This window comes from Psammomys obesus, unplaced genomic scaffold, assembly GCF_907164565.1.
Source record: "Psammomys obesus unplaced genomic scaffold, mPsaObe1.curated_primary_1811, whole genome shotgun sequence".
Classification (NCBI taxonomy): Eukaryota; Metazoa; Chordata; class Mammalia; order Rodentia; family Muridae; genus Psammomys; species Psammomys obesus.
The window spans coordinates 34586937-34603395 of NW_026585644.1; the positions used below are offsets into that span (position 1 = coordinate 34586937).

The 16459-nt window shown below is 40.7% G+C and overlaps 1 protein-coding gene across 2 annotated transcripts in view; it reads left to right on the forward strand.

Moving 5' to 3' along the window:
• The window catches only part of Slc4a1ap (solute carrier family 4 member 1 adaptor protein), a 31017-nt gene extending 20021 nt beyond the window's left edge, over nt 1-10996 (forward strand). Inside the window, exons 10-14 of one of the 2 annotated variants that reach the window (XM_055627071.1) lie at nt 234-468; nt 2295-2381; nt 3072-3142; nt 5494-5563; nt 6822-10996. In XM_055627071.1, coding sequence (XP_055483046.1) covers nt 234-468; nt 2295-2381; nt 3072-3142; nt 5494-5563; nt 6822-6871 — 513 coding nt within the window. In that variant the 3' untranslated portion in view covers nt 6872-10996. The remainder of the gene's footprint in view (nt 1-233; nt 469-2294; nt 2382-3071; nt 3143-5493; nt 5564-6821) is intronic. The other variant, XM_055627079.1, reaches the window with a different exon arrangement.
• The last annotated feature ends 5463 nt before the right edge of the window (nt 10997-16459 follow it).

Sequence of the window (16459 nt, forward strand, 5' to 3'; positions counted from 1 at the left end):
GTTCTTGTATATATTCCCTAGTAAATCTTTGGTGCTAGACATTGCTGGAAACAGTTGCTGAGATTCATAACAGAACAAAATTTCCTGTGGCGGCCATGCTTCTCGCTGACTTCTGTGGCTTTATTAACCTGAAGAGGCTGCATTGTACACATGTAGCTTAACCTCCTAGAAACGGTCTGGCTCTTTTCACCATTTTGCAGAACTGCTTGTTCATGGTTTTATTTCCCTTGTAGAAGTTGCCACCCAAGCGACCAGAACTCCCTCCAGCTTTAATGAAAATGAAGGATGAGCCTGAAGTAGAAGAGGAGGAGGAAGAAGAGGAAGAAGAGGAGAAAGCAAAGGAGGAGCATGATGAGCAGATGGAGGATGGAAGCATTCGGCTCCCTCAAGGGACAGAGCTGGAAGCAGCAGTGCAGGATCCAAGTGCTCCCACAGATCCCTCTTGCTCTAAGGAGACAAAAAGCCATGGTAGTATATTCTTTTCCCTGTGCTGTCTATGTCTAGTAGGACTACTGTATTCATTATGGGTAGTGTTAAAAAGCAAAACCAGTTGTTTGTTGTTACAGATATCAGAGTATATGTGCATGTGAAAATAGCAGGGGTTTTTTCCCCCCCTTCTTTTTAGCAAGCTTTAAGTTCAGTTAGACGGCTGTTGTTTATCACCAATATATGAGTACTACTATTGCACCTTTAGCTGTAACTTTCCATGTTGGTCATTGTTTTGGTTCACACTTGCCACAGCTCATGGGACTACTAATGGCTTCCCTCCCTTGTCAGTTTACATAGTACTTTCTGACGCTGTGGAAGCCAGGCTACAGGGACAAGGCCTCCTGATAGATCTAGCTCCGGTCGCCTAGTCTGGTGTCCGAAGTGTGCAGTGTCTTTAGCAATAGGGACTTAGCTTCAACCTCTGGGAGGCAGCGAAGGACAATAGCCATAGCTTATATTGTTTGGGGCGTCACCTGCACGACCCTGACCAACCACTTGGATAAAAGTTTCTCGTGTCCAGTACTGGGATTTTTGTTAGGTAGTGTATAGTCTTCTAGGAATTGTCAGTATAAATGAAATAACTTTATTCACAAGCACAGGTTTTAACAGTTGGTTATAAAACCTTAAAGGTAAAATAATTAGTAAATTCATAGTTGATGAGGGATTATTCTAGGCTATTGGTCCTCTGTCTTCTTATTTTTTTAAAAATTGAATAATAGTCTATATAAATGGACTCTGAATCATAGTCAGAATATATAGCCCTCTTTTTTCCTATGTCATAAAAATATTTTTTAATTTGTAAAATTATATTTGTTTTTCTATATGTATGAGTCTGTGAGTGCCATGGAATACATGTGAAGGTCAGAGGGCTGTGGGAACTGGTTCTCTTCCACCATTATGGATTGTGGGGGATCAAATTCAGATCATTAGGTTGGTAGCAAGTGCCTTTACCTGCTGAACTGTCTTCCTGGCTTTGTGACACAGATAAGAAATAATAAAAATATTATTTTTATATTATGATTGTCTTTTACTAAGGGTGGTAGTGGTCCAGTATTTGTATATGTCACAATTTAATTACTTTCTACCTCTTAAACGTGAAATATTTAGTCCTTTTTAGGTTTGCTTGGAAAATGTTAAATGACCTTGACTGTGTGTGGTGGGGGGACAGGTGTGTGCCATGTGTACCTGTGGATATCAGAGCATGACTTTCCTCAGGGGTCCTGGAGAGCGAACTCAGGTTGCCCATCAGGGTTTGGCAGCAAGTGTCTTTACCTGCTAACTGATCAACATGGCACTATTAGTTTCTGCTGCTGTAAAAATGTAAATAGTAAGCCGGGCAGTGGTGAATACCTTTAATCCCAGCTCTCAGGGAGGCAGAAGCAGGTGGGTCTTCAGAGAGAGTTCCAGGACAGCCAGGTCTACACAGAGAAACCCTGTCTTGAAAAAAAATCAAAAAGACAAAAAAAAAAAAAAAAAAAAAAATAATCAGTCTTGATGCTTAATTCTGGTATCTTTTAAAATATATATTTCCAGAAGTTAAATTTGTAAGTTAAGAGGTAGGTATATACATTTTTAAGGCTTTTTGTTGTAAAATCACTACGAACTTTTACTTCAGAGTTTTTTAAAGTATAGCTTTGGTGGTTCTGCTAGACTTCTGGAGACTCGTTTACTGAAGACTTTAAGGTAAACTGAATCTTCTGGTAGTCTAACTGAATGACCATAGCAGTAAGTAGCTGCGCTTTTTGTTTTTGCTGTTTTGGAGTCTACTGTTAAATAACAATATGCCCTGGCATTGCTTTTTATAGAAAACATATCTCAACTCAGCCAAGTGGAACAGAGTAAAGATTGTCAAGAGATGGGCAAAATAATGTCATGCGCTGAGGATCCTTCAGGTAAGTGGTATAGCTGACTCTATTGCTGCTCCGCACACAGATGCTACTTGGTATTATAATGAGGGAGAGGCAGCAACTGCCATTGGAGGCAGAAAAGAAAATGGCCACACAAATGCTAGGAATAGGGTTGTGTTTGGTACCATTTTGCTTGCCTATTATTCTACTTGTATGTTTCAGATTTATGTGTGTGTGTGTCTGTGTGCTACAGACATGCTATATGCTATATGCGTGCTACGTATATGCAGGTGCCTGCAGAGACCTGAAGATGACATTGGATTCCCTTGGAGTTAGATTATGGGTGGTTGTTAGCTGCTTGACATGTGCTGGGAACCAAACTCTGGTCCTTTGGAAGAGCAGCAAGCACTCTTAACTATTTATTCTTAATATATATACTTTTTAAAAATCTGTTTTATTTTTATTATGTGAGTGTGTCTGTGTGCATGTGGATATGTGCACATGAGTGCCAGTGCCTATGGAATCCAGAGGCGTTGGATTCCCTGCAGCTGGGGTTACAGGTAGTTAGGAGTCTACCAGTGCTCTCTGAGCCTTATTGTACGTCTTATAGTTGTAGAAATGCCAATTACTGAAGTTCTGTGACTTCAGTCACACACCATCTCAGGGGGAGTGTCTTTCTGTAGTGCTTTTACCTTTTCTGATAACAACTATTTCTACTTTTTCCCCTCCTTAAAGTAGTACCAGAGAATGAATATAAAAAAGTCAGACATGAGTTGAAGAAAAAGAAAGCTGCTGGTCCAAGCAAAGTAAGTACTTCACTCTTGTGAAAACAGATAGTACTGAGGGCCTTTGACTCTTGAGACTGCTTTGTGGGGTTCAGCAGCATTAACTCCTTGCGGAGATCTGGACTCTCCTTAATTTTCATTTTTTAGATTCTTTATCTACCCTGCTCATCTACCCTACAGGATACCTTTTATTCATTTATTAATGTTTTCTCATATCTTGTATGTTAATGCAAAGAAGTTGAATAGCATGTTCTTATCGTCCTCCTTTGTGATACAAAAGTATGATTGATGTTTTCCATTGTAACCTTAAATGTTTAATCCACTGTGGAAATCATGTTGATATATTAAGAGCTTCTGACTTAGCTCAGTCCTTAGAGAGGGACAGGTGGGGTATTTCGGTCTTTGACCAATGCTGTAGTAAGTAGTCCTATGTGTGTTTAACTTTGTGTGGCTGTGTAAGCTACTGGAGATGGGATTGTTGGATTATGTCAGGTCCCGGGATCATTCTGGAATAAAGCACTAGAGGACTCCCAGGGCTCAGTGTGCTGTTGTGCTGGCAGCTGGGATTCCTTACAGCACAACGATAGCAGGCACAGTCAGCAACAGGAAAGGCAGCCAGGGCAAAAATGTATGCAGCCATATGCAAGGCTCAAAGAGTCCTCTTCCACTAGAGACATGAGATGTGCTTAATTTCGCTCGTAACTAGCTGTGGCAAGTGTTGCTAACTGGAGAAGCTCATTTATGGACTCAGAACCAAGGGTGTTATTTAGGGTGTATCACTTAAGGCAGTCCCTATCTGGCATGCGTCCACTTTCCATACTCACAGGAGGGAAGCAGGGCCACAGTGAGTGCTCTGTAGGGCCACAGTGAGCCACCCATATCTGTTAGGGTCCATGTCTCAAACCCCAGGCCACAGTCCAGCCAAAGGCCAACCTTGTCAATAGTCTTAAAAGGATACGAATCAGACTTGCCCTGCTCGCTCTCTCTGCCAAGGTCAGAGGCAAATGCCAGCTTTTTCTTACCACTCCTTTTGTTTTTCTTTCTTTTTGTGCTTTTTTTGTTACTGTTTTTGACACAGGGACTTGCATTGTCATGCAGGAGTGCCTTATACTCGCCCCTCCTGCCTCAGCCGACCAGATATTAACACCACTTTAAAGAGTCTTAGACAGGGGCTGCAGAGGCAGCTTAGTTGGTGAGGTGCTTGCTGGGGAGTTGTGAGGACCCAGGTTCGGATTCTCGGCACACACATAAAAATGCAGCATGTCTCCAGTCCCAGGGCTGAGGAGGCAGACAGGCCAACCCGCCAAATCAGTGAACTCCAGGTTCAGTTCAGAATCACCTGTCTAAAAGGATGGTAGGTGGCTTCGCGGGTAAAACACTTGCTGCCAAGTGTTTTAACAACTTGAGTTTGCTCCTGAAACTCATATGGTGAACAGAGAGAATTGACTCTGGCAAGTTGATCTCTGATGTCCACATGTGTCCCAGGGCATGCACACTCAAAGCACAAATAAATATAATTTTTAAAGTTAAAAAAAAAAGCAGGAGAGATGGCTCAGTGGTTAAGAACACTGTCTGCTCTTCCAGAGGTTCTGAGTTCAATTCCCAGCAACCCCATGGTGGCTCACAATCTTCTATATTGGGATCTGGTGCCCTCTTGGCGTGCAGGTTGTGCATACAGATAGAGTACTCACATACAAATAAATAAATAAATCTTAAAAAAAAAAAAAGTTAAAAAAAAGCCAGGTGTGGTGCTGCACCCCTTTAATCTCAGCGCTCGGGAGGCAGAGGCAGTTGGATATCTGAGTTCGAGGCCAGCCTGGTCTACCGAGCAAGTTCCAAGACAGCCTGGGCTATACAGAGAAACTCTGTCTCAAAAAAAAACAAAAAATAAGTAAATAAGTAAGTAAGTAAATAAATAAATGAGCAAATGAAGGATTGATTAGTGGAACAGGTATGGTGGTGCATGTTTTTAATCCTAGAGCTTAGGAGGCAGAGGCAAGTGGACCTCCGTGACTTTGAAGCCAGCCTGGTATATGTTACGTGTTCCAGGCCAACTAAAGTTTCATACTGAGGCTGTGTTTCAAAAATAAGATAAAAATGGAGAGCAATTGAGGAAGACGCTTGACATTGACTTCTGGCTTTATAGAAAATCCGAGAGAGAATGTGCCCTCAAATTAGTTACTAATGTCAGGATCATTCATGAGAACTGTTGTCTCTTAGTTTTGTTTACTGGCAGGCATAGAGATAATAATTTTTACAGCTAGAAGTCTTTAGAGTCACACATGGTGGGACAAACCTGTAATCCTAGGTAGATGAGCACACGTCCCAGCAAACAACTCTCGTGGGTAAAATAGTCTATTTCTTGTTTGCAGCTTCCACCTATACTTTCTTCCAAATACCCTGAGGATGACCCAGACTACTGTGTATGGGTCCCACCTGAAGGTACAGTTTTTATTTTTGCTTCCATTTAGGATGTATGTATATGTGTATGTACGTGCCTACATGTAAGTATGTGTACAGCATGTATGCCTGTTTCCTGTGGAAGCCAGAAGAGGGTGTTAGATCCCCTCAAGCTGGAGTTATGTGTGGTTGTGAGCTGCCATTTTGGTGTTGGGGACTGTACTCGAGTCTTCTGCAAAAGCAGCAAGTGCTCTTAACCTCTGAGTCATCTCTCTGGCCCCTATTTATATTAAGTAGATTATATATTTTTAAAAGCAATGAAAGTGTTTAGCAGATCTCTCTTTTGATGGAATTAAAGGGTGTAAAGAGACACAGTTACTGGGTGGTATTGGTAAATCCAATGTAGATCCTTACTTAAACAACTTTTAGAAAATTATAATGGTCTAATGTATAAACTCAGTTGGTAAAGTGCTTGCCCAGCATTCATGGAGCCCTGGGCTTAATCCCTAGCACTGCATAAGCCAGGTGTGGTGGCATAGGCCTTTAATCTCAGCGTTCAAGCATAGAAGCAGGATGATCAGAAATTCAAGGTCATTTTTTTTTTTTTTACTACTTAGCAAGTTTGAGGTTAGCCTGAGCTAACCTCAAATATTTATATTACATATAAATATGTAAAAATAATTTTTGTAAAGTAATGAGACATTCACACACATTTGAATGCTAACTGAATATTTGCTGATAGAAATTATTGTTAATTCTTTAAAGGTCTGAATGACATTGAATGATGTTTTTTGGAAAATGTCCTTATATTTTAGACATGTTCATAGATGTAATGACCTCTGATATTTACCTGTAAATGCTCTGGTAGTGAAGAGTAAGAGACATTTGGACAGGGTTAGTAGATGAAGCCACGCCTTCTCTTTTTGGGCTCTCATATTTATATCCCTCAGAGTGTTAGACCACACCCCTCTCTGTGCTGCATGAGGCAGGCTGTTACCAGCTGGCAAAGACCATGCCCTACAGGAGGCATTTATCAAAGCTAATGCCCAAACTAAAATCCTACACTTGGAATTAAAACAAAAACATTTATATAGCATAGCTGAGTTTTTAAAGAAAAAAAAAAAACTTCCATTACAGAAATCCTGTCTTGAAAAACCAAGAAAAGGTTTTTAAGTAAATTTTCTGTTGTAAAAGGAACTGCATTATTTGTTTTGCTTTTGACCATTAATGTCTGAATATTTTTTCATTTTGACTTGGAAAACTAAATACATTTCTTTGTTTTTTGTTTGTTTTGATGTAGGTCAAAGTGGAGATGGCAGAACCCATCTTAATGACAAGTATGGTTATTGATTGGTTCAGAGTTCCAAAGGAAGACCTGTGGATTGCAGCATATCTGGGATGACGTATTACACCATGGCCAGCGAAGTTCAGATGACCGTTTGTAAAATCTGGTGACTGGCTTTTCTTCTGTATTCCTGACTTCCTAAAATTGCCTGCCCATTGGATTCTCTGAATGTTGGTTTTTGTATATAAGTGTTTGTATATATATGTAAAATAAGAGACATGACCCTATTATAAAATGAGAAGGTGATGATGATTTCCCCAATGTTGATTTAAAGTCATAGCTTCCAATATAACTAAGGTCTTGTGCTAGTTCCTCTGCACTCTGGGTGACTCCCCCAGTGAAACTGGATTGTCTTTTGATTCGGTGTTGGATGCCAGAACTGCTGATGCAAAACATCTTTCATCTCAAGGGGAATAATAGATAGTTTATTCTTAGTCAAATGTAAGGGTCCATGGCTAAGGAACATGGGTTCAGGTTGCCCCCAGGGACATGGAAGTGGCTGTTTGAGCTTTTATTAGTACAAAACAAAAGGAGGTCATAGCTCAGTGCATAGACGAAATACACTGGTGGAGACTGCAGGTGTGGGTTACAGTAAAGTGGGGAAGCTCCACTCTAAGTCTCAGACACTATCCAATAACGTTCTTCACTTCTGGGCTGGTAGAAGCTGGTGGTCTACCAACAATATATTCCAAACATTGGTTTGTCAGAGGATAGAGGGTCAGACGCAGAGGTGACAATCAGTGTCTGTTAAAGTGACCAAAATAGCCTATGATAATTTGTCTCTGATTTTGCAGCATCCTAACTTTTCACAGTCGCAGAGTTCTAATAAGGCAGTCACTCAGCCTGGGAGAATGTTCAATGTGGGTATAGCTTTTTTCCTGGGAACTTCCAATAACACTTCTGTTGGCTAACCATTACATTTTGTTCATGCGTAGGCTAAATACTTTTTTAGCACCATGATCTAACCAACTGAGCCAACTGGCCATTCCAAATGTTGCTTTATATCTGTTTCATGGTGCTATCAGACCTGTTCTAGAGACCTGATAAAGATGAATCTGAGCAGGCAGGAGGCACTCTTTGGAGAGAGAAATAATTGTAAAAACAATTACTAAAAAGCCTGGGACATATTAGTATTGTTAGCCATCATTGCCTGGGTCTTACTCTTCTCTCTTTTTTTTTTTTTATCCTCTCCATCTGATGTTTATGCAGATATGATAGGAATACTAGATCTACAATTAAAATAAGAACAGAGAATGACCTAAAGAAGCAAAGTTAAGTCAGGCATAATGCAGGCCATTTATCCCAGCCCTTGGGAGGCAGAGGCAAACAGATCTTTGTGAGTTGGAGGACAGCCTGTTCTACAGACATAGTGAGTTTCAAGACAGCCAGGGCTATACAGACAGACCCTATCTAAAAAACCAAGAAGAAGAAATGGTAAGGTTGTAGATGAGGGAAACAGGCATTTTAACCCTCTAAAACCTCTCTACCATACTATTCTTCAGCCAGACGGGATATGATTTCATTTCTAGTTCATGAGGTTTTATCTATCTATCTATCTATCTATCTATCTATCTATCTATCTATCTATCTATCTATCTATCTGCAGAATTTCTCTGTGTAGCCTTGGCTGTCCTGGAACTCACTTTGTAGACCAGGCTGGCCTCCAACTCAGAAATCCACCTGTCTCTACCTCCTAAGGAGAGTATTAGGACTAAAAATGTACACCAACATGTCCAGCCCACTTTCTAAATTTCTGTAGCACAGGAGGTGGTTAGACATGTCTAATAGGAAACCTTTGATTTGATTTGGGTTTAGCTCCTATTTATTTAGTTATTTGTTTTCTGTGAGTTCAATGTGGAAAGGATGCTTATATGTTACTTTGGCCATTTTATAGGATGCCTAGCAATTGCTTTATGAGGAAATAATTGATTTCTAAAATGGTTTGATCCCAAATTAGGAGACCATTGAAATACTGTTTTGCAAAAGGAAACTAAAAGCTTTAGTTAATTTTGAAACAGTTTTTTTTTTTTTTTAAGATTTTATTTATGTATGTGCATGCTCTATCTTCATGTACACCTGCATGACAGAAGAGGGCCCCCGATCTCACTATAGATTGTGAGCCACCATGTGCTTGCTGGGAATTGAACTTAGGACCTCTGGAAGAGCAGCCCAAGCTCTTAACTGCTAAGCCATCACTCCAGCCCCTTGAAACGGTTTTTTTTATAATGTCATTTGTTTAACCATCAATGCAGATGATTAAAGTGTAAAAGGAACTTTTGTTTTCCTGGTTCAATTGTGGTCTGGGAGGCTTACTGCCTCTGTCTGCTAACCTAGGCATAGTCCTGAAAGCTTCCATATGATCTAATCTAGGCCTAGAATGTTTTTAGCCTCTGAGACTTACTGTTAATAAGCCCATCATCTCTTGTTCTTTCTGCATTCTGTGCTGGCGGGTTCAACTCAGCTGTTCTGGCTCAAGCTCCTCTGCCCGCTGACTTATTCAATCTGGCTTCTCTCTCACCCTCTGAATTGCTCTGCTTGCCCTCAAAGTATCTCCAACAGTCTTTTCTAATCTTCTGGCTCCCTTTCATTCTCTGGCTCATTAGGTCTTCACCTGTGTGTAGCTTGTTCTCTCTCATTTAGCCTCTCTCTGTAACTGTCCTGGTAAAACTGCCCCTTAAGAAGCTTCCCTTTCCTCTATCTTCCCTGTCAAATCTATTTTGTCAAATCTTCCCTGATTTGTCACTTTTTCTGTCACTCAATTAGACATCACTTTCAAACAGACTTTCATACCTTTATTGTTTGAGATTAAAGGCATGTACCATCCAAGCTTTTCTTTACCTGAAACTTGCTTTATAACAGGCTGGCCTTGAACTCAGATCTGCTTGCCTCTGTCTCCTGGATTAAAAGTCTGTTTGTATTCCAGCCCGATCACACAAACCTGGAATGTTATCTTAGGCCTTCGGATGTGATCTCTTTCCAGAATAGCCATGTTCTAAATTAAAATTCCTCTACCAAATACATGGGCCAAATAGTTAATATTTGATCATTAGATCGGTTCTACAGTTGCCATGCAGTTTATCAGGAACACCCCAGTATGAGGTCTGCAAAGGACAGGCAGGAAGGAAGCAACGGCCTTCTAAAACAAAGGAGTTTTACACAATGGCGTGGCTAATAAGCAGGATTGATTCTTTCTCATAGCAACTACCCTACTCCTGAGGCTGGCTTTCTGACTTAGTGGGGAAACACAGACTTACCGGCGAAGCAGTTACCATTGCGGTGGAAGCATTTGGAGGAAATCTAAAGTTTCAGGTCCCTCATTCAGTAAGGGATGAAGCATAATGTCTTTGTTCTCTCAGCCTTTTTTCTTCTTAAGGCAAGGTCCCACTGAATCCCTGACTGGCTGGAACTCAGAGACCTGCCTGCATCTGCCCCCTGAGTGCTGGGAGCCATGGGATTAAAGGTGCATTGTCCCATCTGGCCTAAGCTTGTTTTGGATCTTCTTTGTTTTCTTTTTAAATTTAACACCTTATTGTTCCAAAAAGTGAGATGCTCTTACATCAGAGCATCATTTAATTTTCACCTATGGAAGTTAATAGTCTTTAATTATAGCAAACATTTATACATATTATCATTTAAGCTTTATCTTGTACAAACCTCATGACCTGGAAGACCTTTTGCAACAAACTTTCTGGTTTGGACGTTTCCTTCCCTTTTCTATTTTAGGACAATTCTTTCTTTTCAGGAAACAAAAAAAATCTGTATTTTATATTTTACATCTAAAAATCCTTTCTTAAAAATATTTTTTTCCAGTGGCGCACACCTGTGCATTCGAGGCCAGCTTGGTCTACAAAGTGAATTCGGGACAGCCAGTAAGGCTACACAGAGAAAAGAAACCCTGTCTTGAAAAGCCAAAAAAAAAAAAAGAAAGAAAGAAAGAAAATCTTTAAAAAACCATTTATACCTTTCTCTCATATTTAATGGTGGTTTTATTTTTCTTAAAAAATTTCTCAACTTAGGTAATTTCCTTATTAGGAATAACTATATTTTAATGAAAGCCCAGGAAGCTGTATGTATACAGAAAAAAAAGACATTTTATCCGAAATATCTAATAATAATGACAAGCAAAAATATGTTACTATTCCTGTTGGTGTTTTTATTTTCTTTTACCAACAAATTTAAATTAAGTTCTTAGGGTTTTTTGTTTTTTTTTATAATATTATGAACTAGAATGAATTTGGACTGTTTATAATACATGAACGCTTATAAGTCACTCAGAATCAAACCATGGCAGGGGGTTATTTAGTAAACAAACCAAATAACATATTGCCACATCCAGTATGCCTCAAAATGAGGGAATGGAAAGACAAACCCAGACACAGGGAAATGACTGGGCTCTCTGATGAAGAAACTGCAGTACCCTGGAAGGTCAGTGTGTTTATCACCTACAGTTGAACAGGGAGGTGGGGTTATTGTATACAGTTGAATTCAGGAGGCAGCTTTAGCTAATACTGGTAGACACAGTCTCTGTAGGGGAGCAGTCATCAGACTTTAAAATCCAAGAGGAGAAAGCTATGGTGGGCTGTTGGCATTAGTTTTTTCAAACTCTTTTTATTTACATTTCTTTTTTTTTTTTTTTCCTACTCCACCCCAATCCCTTCTAACACCCCAACACCAGGTAGGAGAGAGAAAGGGTTAGTGGGAGAGGGGGAGCAGTTTTCTTAGTTGCTTCCTGCTGGTCAGGGTTGTCAGGTTCCTTGGAGCCAGACCAGGACCAGTCCTCATTTTAGTACATCTCCATCTTCTTGTCTCATGGCAGCAAAGGGGAAGCAAGAGAAGCCTTGTTTTCTCTTCTCCACACTCTCTGGGCTCTGGCATTTATTCTCTCTCTAGAGTCCTCAGATTCAAACTATCTGCAGTTGGCAAAGAGCTCCTCTCAGAGCCCACATGAAGCAAATAGTCTGTTGCTGTGGACCATCTGAATCAGTCCCACATCCCACACCTGGGACCAAAAGAAAACCATGTTTATATCCACAGCAGTGGACATTTTCTGCATATGCTATCAACATTCACACTTAGACCCCTGAGGCAAAGTTTTGCAAGCCCTTTAAGCCTTATGCCATGACCATGTCAACAGCACACATTGATGAACACTTCACTAATTCTGGGCTTCCTCTGCTCCCCACAACATATGTCTAAAGACAGTAAACATTGCTAGTTCCAAGATGATATAACTTTCCTCTGAAACTTAGTTATACTATGACGTAGTAGGCTAGGCATGGTGCTGCACACCTGTAGTCCCAGCACTTGAGAGGCAAATGCAGCAGGATCACCACAGTTTCAAGGCCAGCATGGTCTACTTAGAGTGTTCCATGTCAGGCTGGGATTTTCAGTTGGAACCCTGCCTCAAAAACACAGAGCAATGATTGTTGCAGAATAGAAGTGTAGGTAGTCAGTCCAGGACAGTGGGTCAACAAGTGGTTAAAACTTGAAATCCTGGGAAATGAGGCATTTACAGGTGTGGGTGTCAAGAATGACAGTGTGGAAGGATGAGTGTGATTTAACTGCCTGGTGCCCCCAGAACCAGAAAATTAAGGGCCCTTGTTCAAACCGTGGAAGTAAAAGAAAAAGAAAATCTTAGCAATGTGTGTGTCTGTACCTTAACTAAGATGGACTTGAGATATCTTGAGTAATCTTGAGTAATCACCGTTTGTATGTTAATTTTCAAAAGAAGCAAGAAAAGAAATCCCCAGATAGACCGAGGGACAGAAAAACAAATAAGAATGTCAGACCGTGGACATAGGCCTACAGATATAAAACAAAATGACACATAAACAGTTACATGAAACTAGTAATTATCATGAACACAAAAAGAAATTGAAACAACAACAACATAATACAATTACATTAAATTACAAAGTACCCAATAGAAAGAACCAAAGTAGTAAATTTATGGTCATGTCCTTGAGATGTAAGAAGGGCCCAGAGAAAAGCAGAAAGGTCAAAAGATGAAACTTGTCAGTGTAAGTTAGTAGCTTCCCTTGTTTGAGAGCAACAGAGGGAGCTGCCCTTGCATGTGGAAATTTCTGATTCATTAGGAAAAGCCAGAGAACACTCGTTTGTAAGTTAATAAGGTGATGTACAAATCTTAAGAAAACTTACAAATTTTTTAATTTAAATCTTCAGGAAGCCAGGGCATAGTGGCCTTTAATTTCAGAACTCAGGAGGCAGAGGTAGGCTGATCTCTTGAGTTTGAGGCCAGCCTGGTCTATTTATTGAGAGAGAAAAGAGGGAGCGAGGAAAGAAAGAGGAAAACCCTGTCACAAAAAGAAAGGCAGACAATGTCACTTTCCCCTGTCATTTTGACTCTTCTTTCCTATATCATAATAAAGCTGCATTTTATTCTGGGGGAAAAAAACATCTCGAGGATAATAGAAACAAATTGGGATAGGAAAAAAAAGAAAAAGAAAAGAGCCCAAGAAAAGGTACAAGAAACAGATATACACACAGAGAGACACAAAGATTCACTCATTCACACATTCATGAATCCCATTAAAAAAATACCTGGAAGTCCTATATTTGCGAAACCTGAACGGTTAGAAAATAATAATAAAGATTAAGAAAAAGCCCCACATGCTACCTCAGTCCAACAGTGTCTTGATATGACTCAAGAAATCCCATAATTGGGGTTCTCAGCCCAGTTTTTGTCCAGGGATTAGATACCATCAGTATCTCTGCTCCCTCTAGGATTTATCTGAGCAGTATTATAATTTTCCTTTGTTACAGATTTTTCTTCTGTGTGGGGCTTAGTGGAGAGGAGACTAGAAGAGGAGTGTAAGGGGAAAGAAGCAGTGAGAAGAGTAAATGAGAGTAAGGGATTAGATAGGCGCAGTGGCGCACACCTGTGCTCCCAGCACTCTGGGAAGCAGAGGCCAGCCTGGTCTACAAAGTGAGTCCAGGACAGCCAAGGCTACACAGAGAAATCTTGAAAATAAAACAAACAAACAGAAAAAGTAAAGATTTAGGAAAGTTACTCTAAATTTCAGTCTCTAAAATTCTTTAAAACAAAAGCAAAACACAGTAGTAGTAGTTGAGGTAAGAGTCTGCACGTGTGAGACAAGCTACTGCTGAGCTGTATTGCCAGCCCTGAAATTCTCATGAATTTCCTTTAACATCTTTACAATTTTTTGATAGCATTTTTTAAATTGAATTTTTAAAAATTTCTTTTGTTATACTTCTAAATTCCAGTTAAAGTAGGCTATCCATTTATGATCTCTTGTTCTGGTGCCTAGGACTTCTAGTTTAGTAAGGAGAAAAATGGGCAATTTAGGTATGTCAGAGTTTCTCCAGGGGCTGGAGAGATGGCTCAGCGGTTAAGAGCACTGTCTGCTCTTCCAGAGGTCCTGAGTTCAATTCCCAGCAACCACATGGTGGCTCATAACCATCTATAGAGGGATCTGGTGCTTTCTCTGTCATGCAAGCATACATGCAAATAGAGCACTCATATACATAAAATACATAAATAAATAAACCTTAAAAAAAGTTACTCCAACCCACTCCCTTTTATCAAATACTTGCAAGTTAAATTGCCATAATTATCAAACATAAAACCAGCTGGAGTACCAAATGGTGTTTTTCTCCAAACATTTTCTCCTCATCTATTTCCCATCTTAATGTGTTCCCCCCCTCCCACCCCCCAGCTTGAAGTTGCAACCAACTTTCTAGCTTGGTGCAGTTTGCATTTTGGATCAAATCTACATGCAGTTTATGAGAATTGAGTCAGTCCTTCTACTGTGTCTTGGGTTTATATTGCACATCTTCCGGATTGTGAGCGGGCTCAGGACCCTGGATGATCACCCCTTCGGTGAGTCTTCTGAGCTGGGACAGCAAGGTTTCTTATAAACCAGGATGGCGGTGTGTTGTCTTGGCCCTCCGAGGTTATTGTGAATCCTGGGGTGGACCTCCGCCACCTGCACCCTGCTGGGTTGCAGGGAACAAGTGCGTTCTGTCTTCATCATCTTTATGATCAAGAGTTCATAGACTTCGTAAAGTGAAAGGGGCGAGGTTGTGAAAAACAGGAGGGCATACAGAAAAACACCCACCAGACAAAAACAAATCCCCATGTATTTGAGGAATGGGTGGGAGAAAAGGTCAAATGCTAACAAACAAATATTCTCAAATCTAGTCAGTGCTGCACCCACATGCTGTGAAATGAGCATGTACAACAACCAGTTCAGAACAAATCTATAGACTGTCGGCTGAAACCGAAGGAAAGTCTCAAGCACCAAACGGAAAGTCTCAGTGTCCACCTGATGAGGAAACCTAGACAACCAGCTCTTGCTGGTACCCAGCACTGGTCTTGCTGACTCCACCAGCGAAAGTGGGTTGTCTGGTTGACCTGGCTTAGTTAAGGTTTCTGTTGCTGTGAAGAAACATCACGACCATAAACAGCCCTGAGAGGGAAGAGTTTACTTCAGCTGAAAGCTCATATCACAGTCCATCACTGATCAGGGCAGGAATTCAAACAGCAGAAACCTGGAGGCAGGAGCTGATGCAGAGGCCATGGAGGGGAGCTGCTTACAGGCTTATTCCTCATGGCTTGCTCAGCCCACTTTCTTTTAGCACCCAGGACCAGCAGCCCAGAAGTGGTGCTGCCCACAGTGTGCTGGCCCTGCCACATCAGTCATCAGTGAAGAAAAGGCTCTGAAGACTTGCCTGCAGGGAAATCTTCTTTTTCTTTCATTTATTTATTTATGTGTTTATTATTTTATTATTGTTTAATATTAGTTACAGTTTGTTAACTGTATCCTGCTGTATCCTGCTCCCTCTTTTCCTCCCAAACCCACCCTCCCTCCCTTATTTCCTTCCTGCCCCTTTCCAAGTCCACTGATAAGGGAGGACATCCTCCCCTTTCATCTGATCCTGGTTTATCAGATATCTTCAAGACTGCCTGCAAAGTCCTCCTATGTGCTCCTCCCTCGGGGGGAGAGGTCAAGGAGCCCGCCATTGAGTTCATGTCAGAAACAGTCCCTGTTCCCCTTATTAGGGTACCTGCTTGTATACTGAGCTACCATGGGCTACCTCTGAGCAGAGCTTTTAGGTTATATCCATACATGGTCCTTGTTTGGAGAAACAATCTCGTGAAAGACCCCTGTGCCCAGATATATTTAGTCCTTGTGGAGCTCCTGTTCTCTCCAGGTCATATTAACTCCCCCTTCTTTCTTATGATTTCCTCTGCAGGGAAATCTTATGGAAGCATTTCTCTTTCTGGATGACTAGGTTGTGTCTAGGTGTCATTAAACTCCCTAGTACAGGATCCAGCACTGATGCCAAAACTGTTGATGCAAAGCACAGTCTTACCTCAAAGAGACTATCAAGTACTATATTCTGAACCAGATATGAGAGAGGCCCAGCAGGGTGGGTTGAGGTTATGCCAAATGATGGTTTTTGCCATACAGGTGGCTTTATGAGTTTTACAAAAAAAAAAGAAAGAAAGAAAGAAAGTCATATAAATCAATGCATTTACCAAGTTACATAGGTGGGGCTACAGGTGGATTAGGTTAAAGCAACTTGGTGAAAACTTGGTTACACCTTTC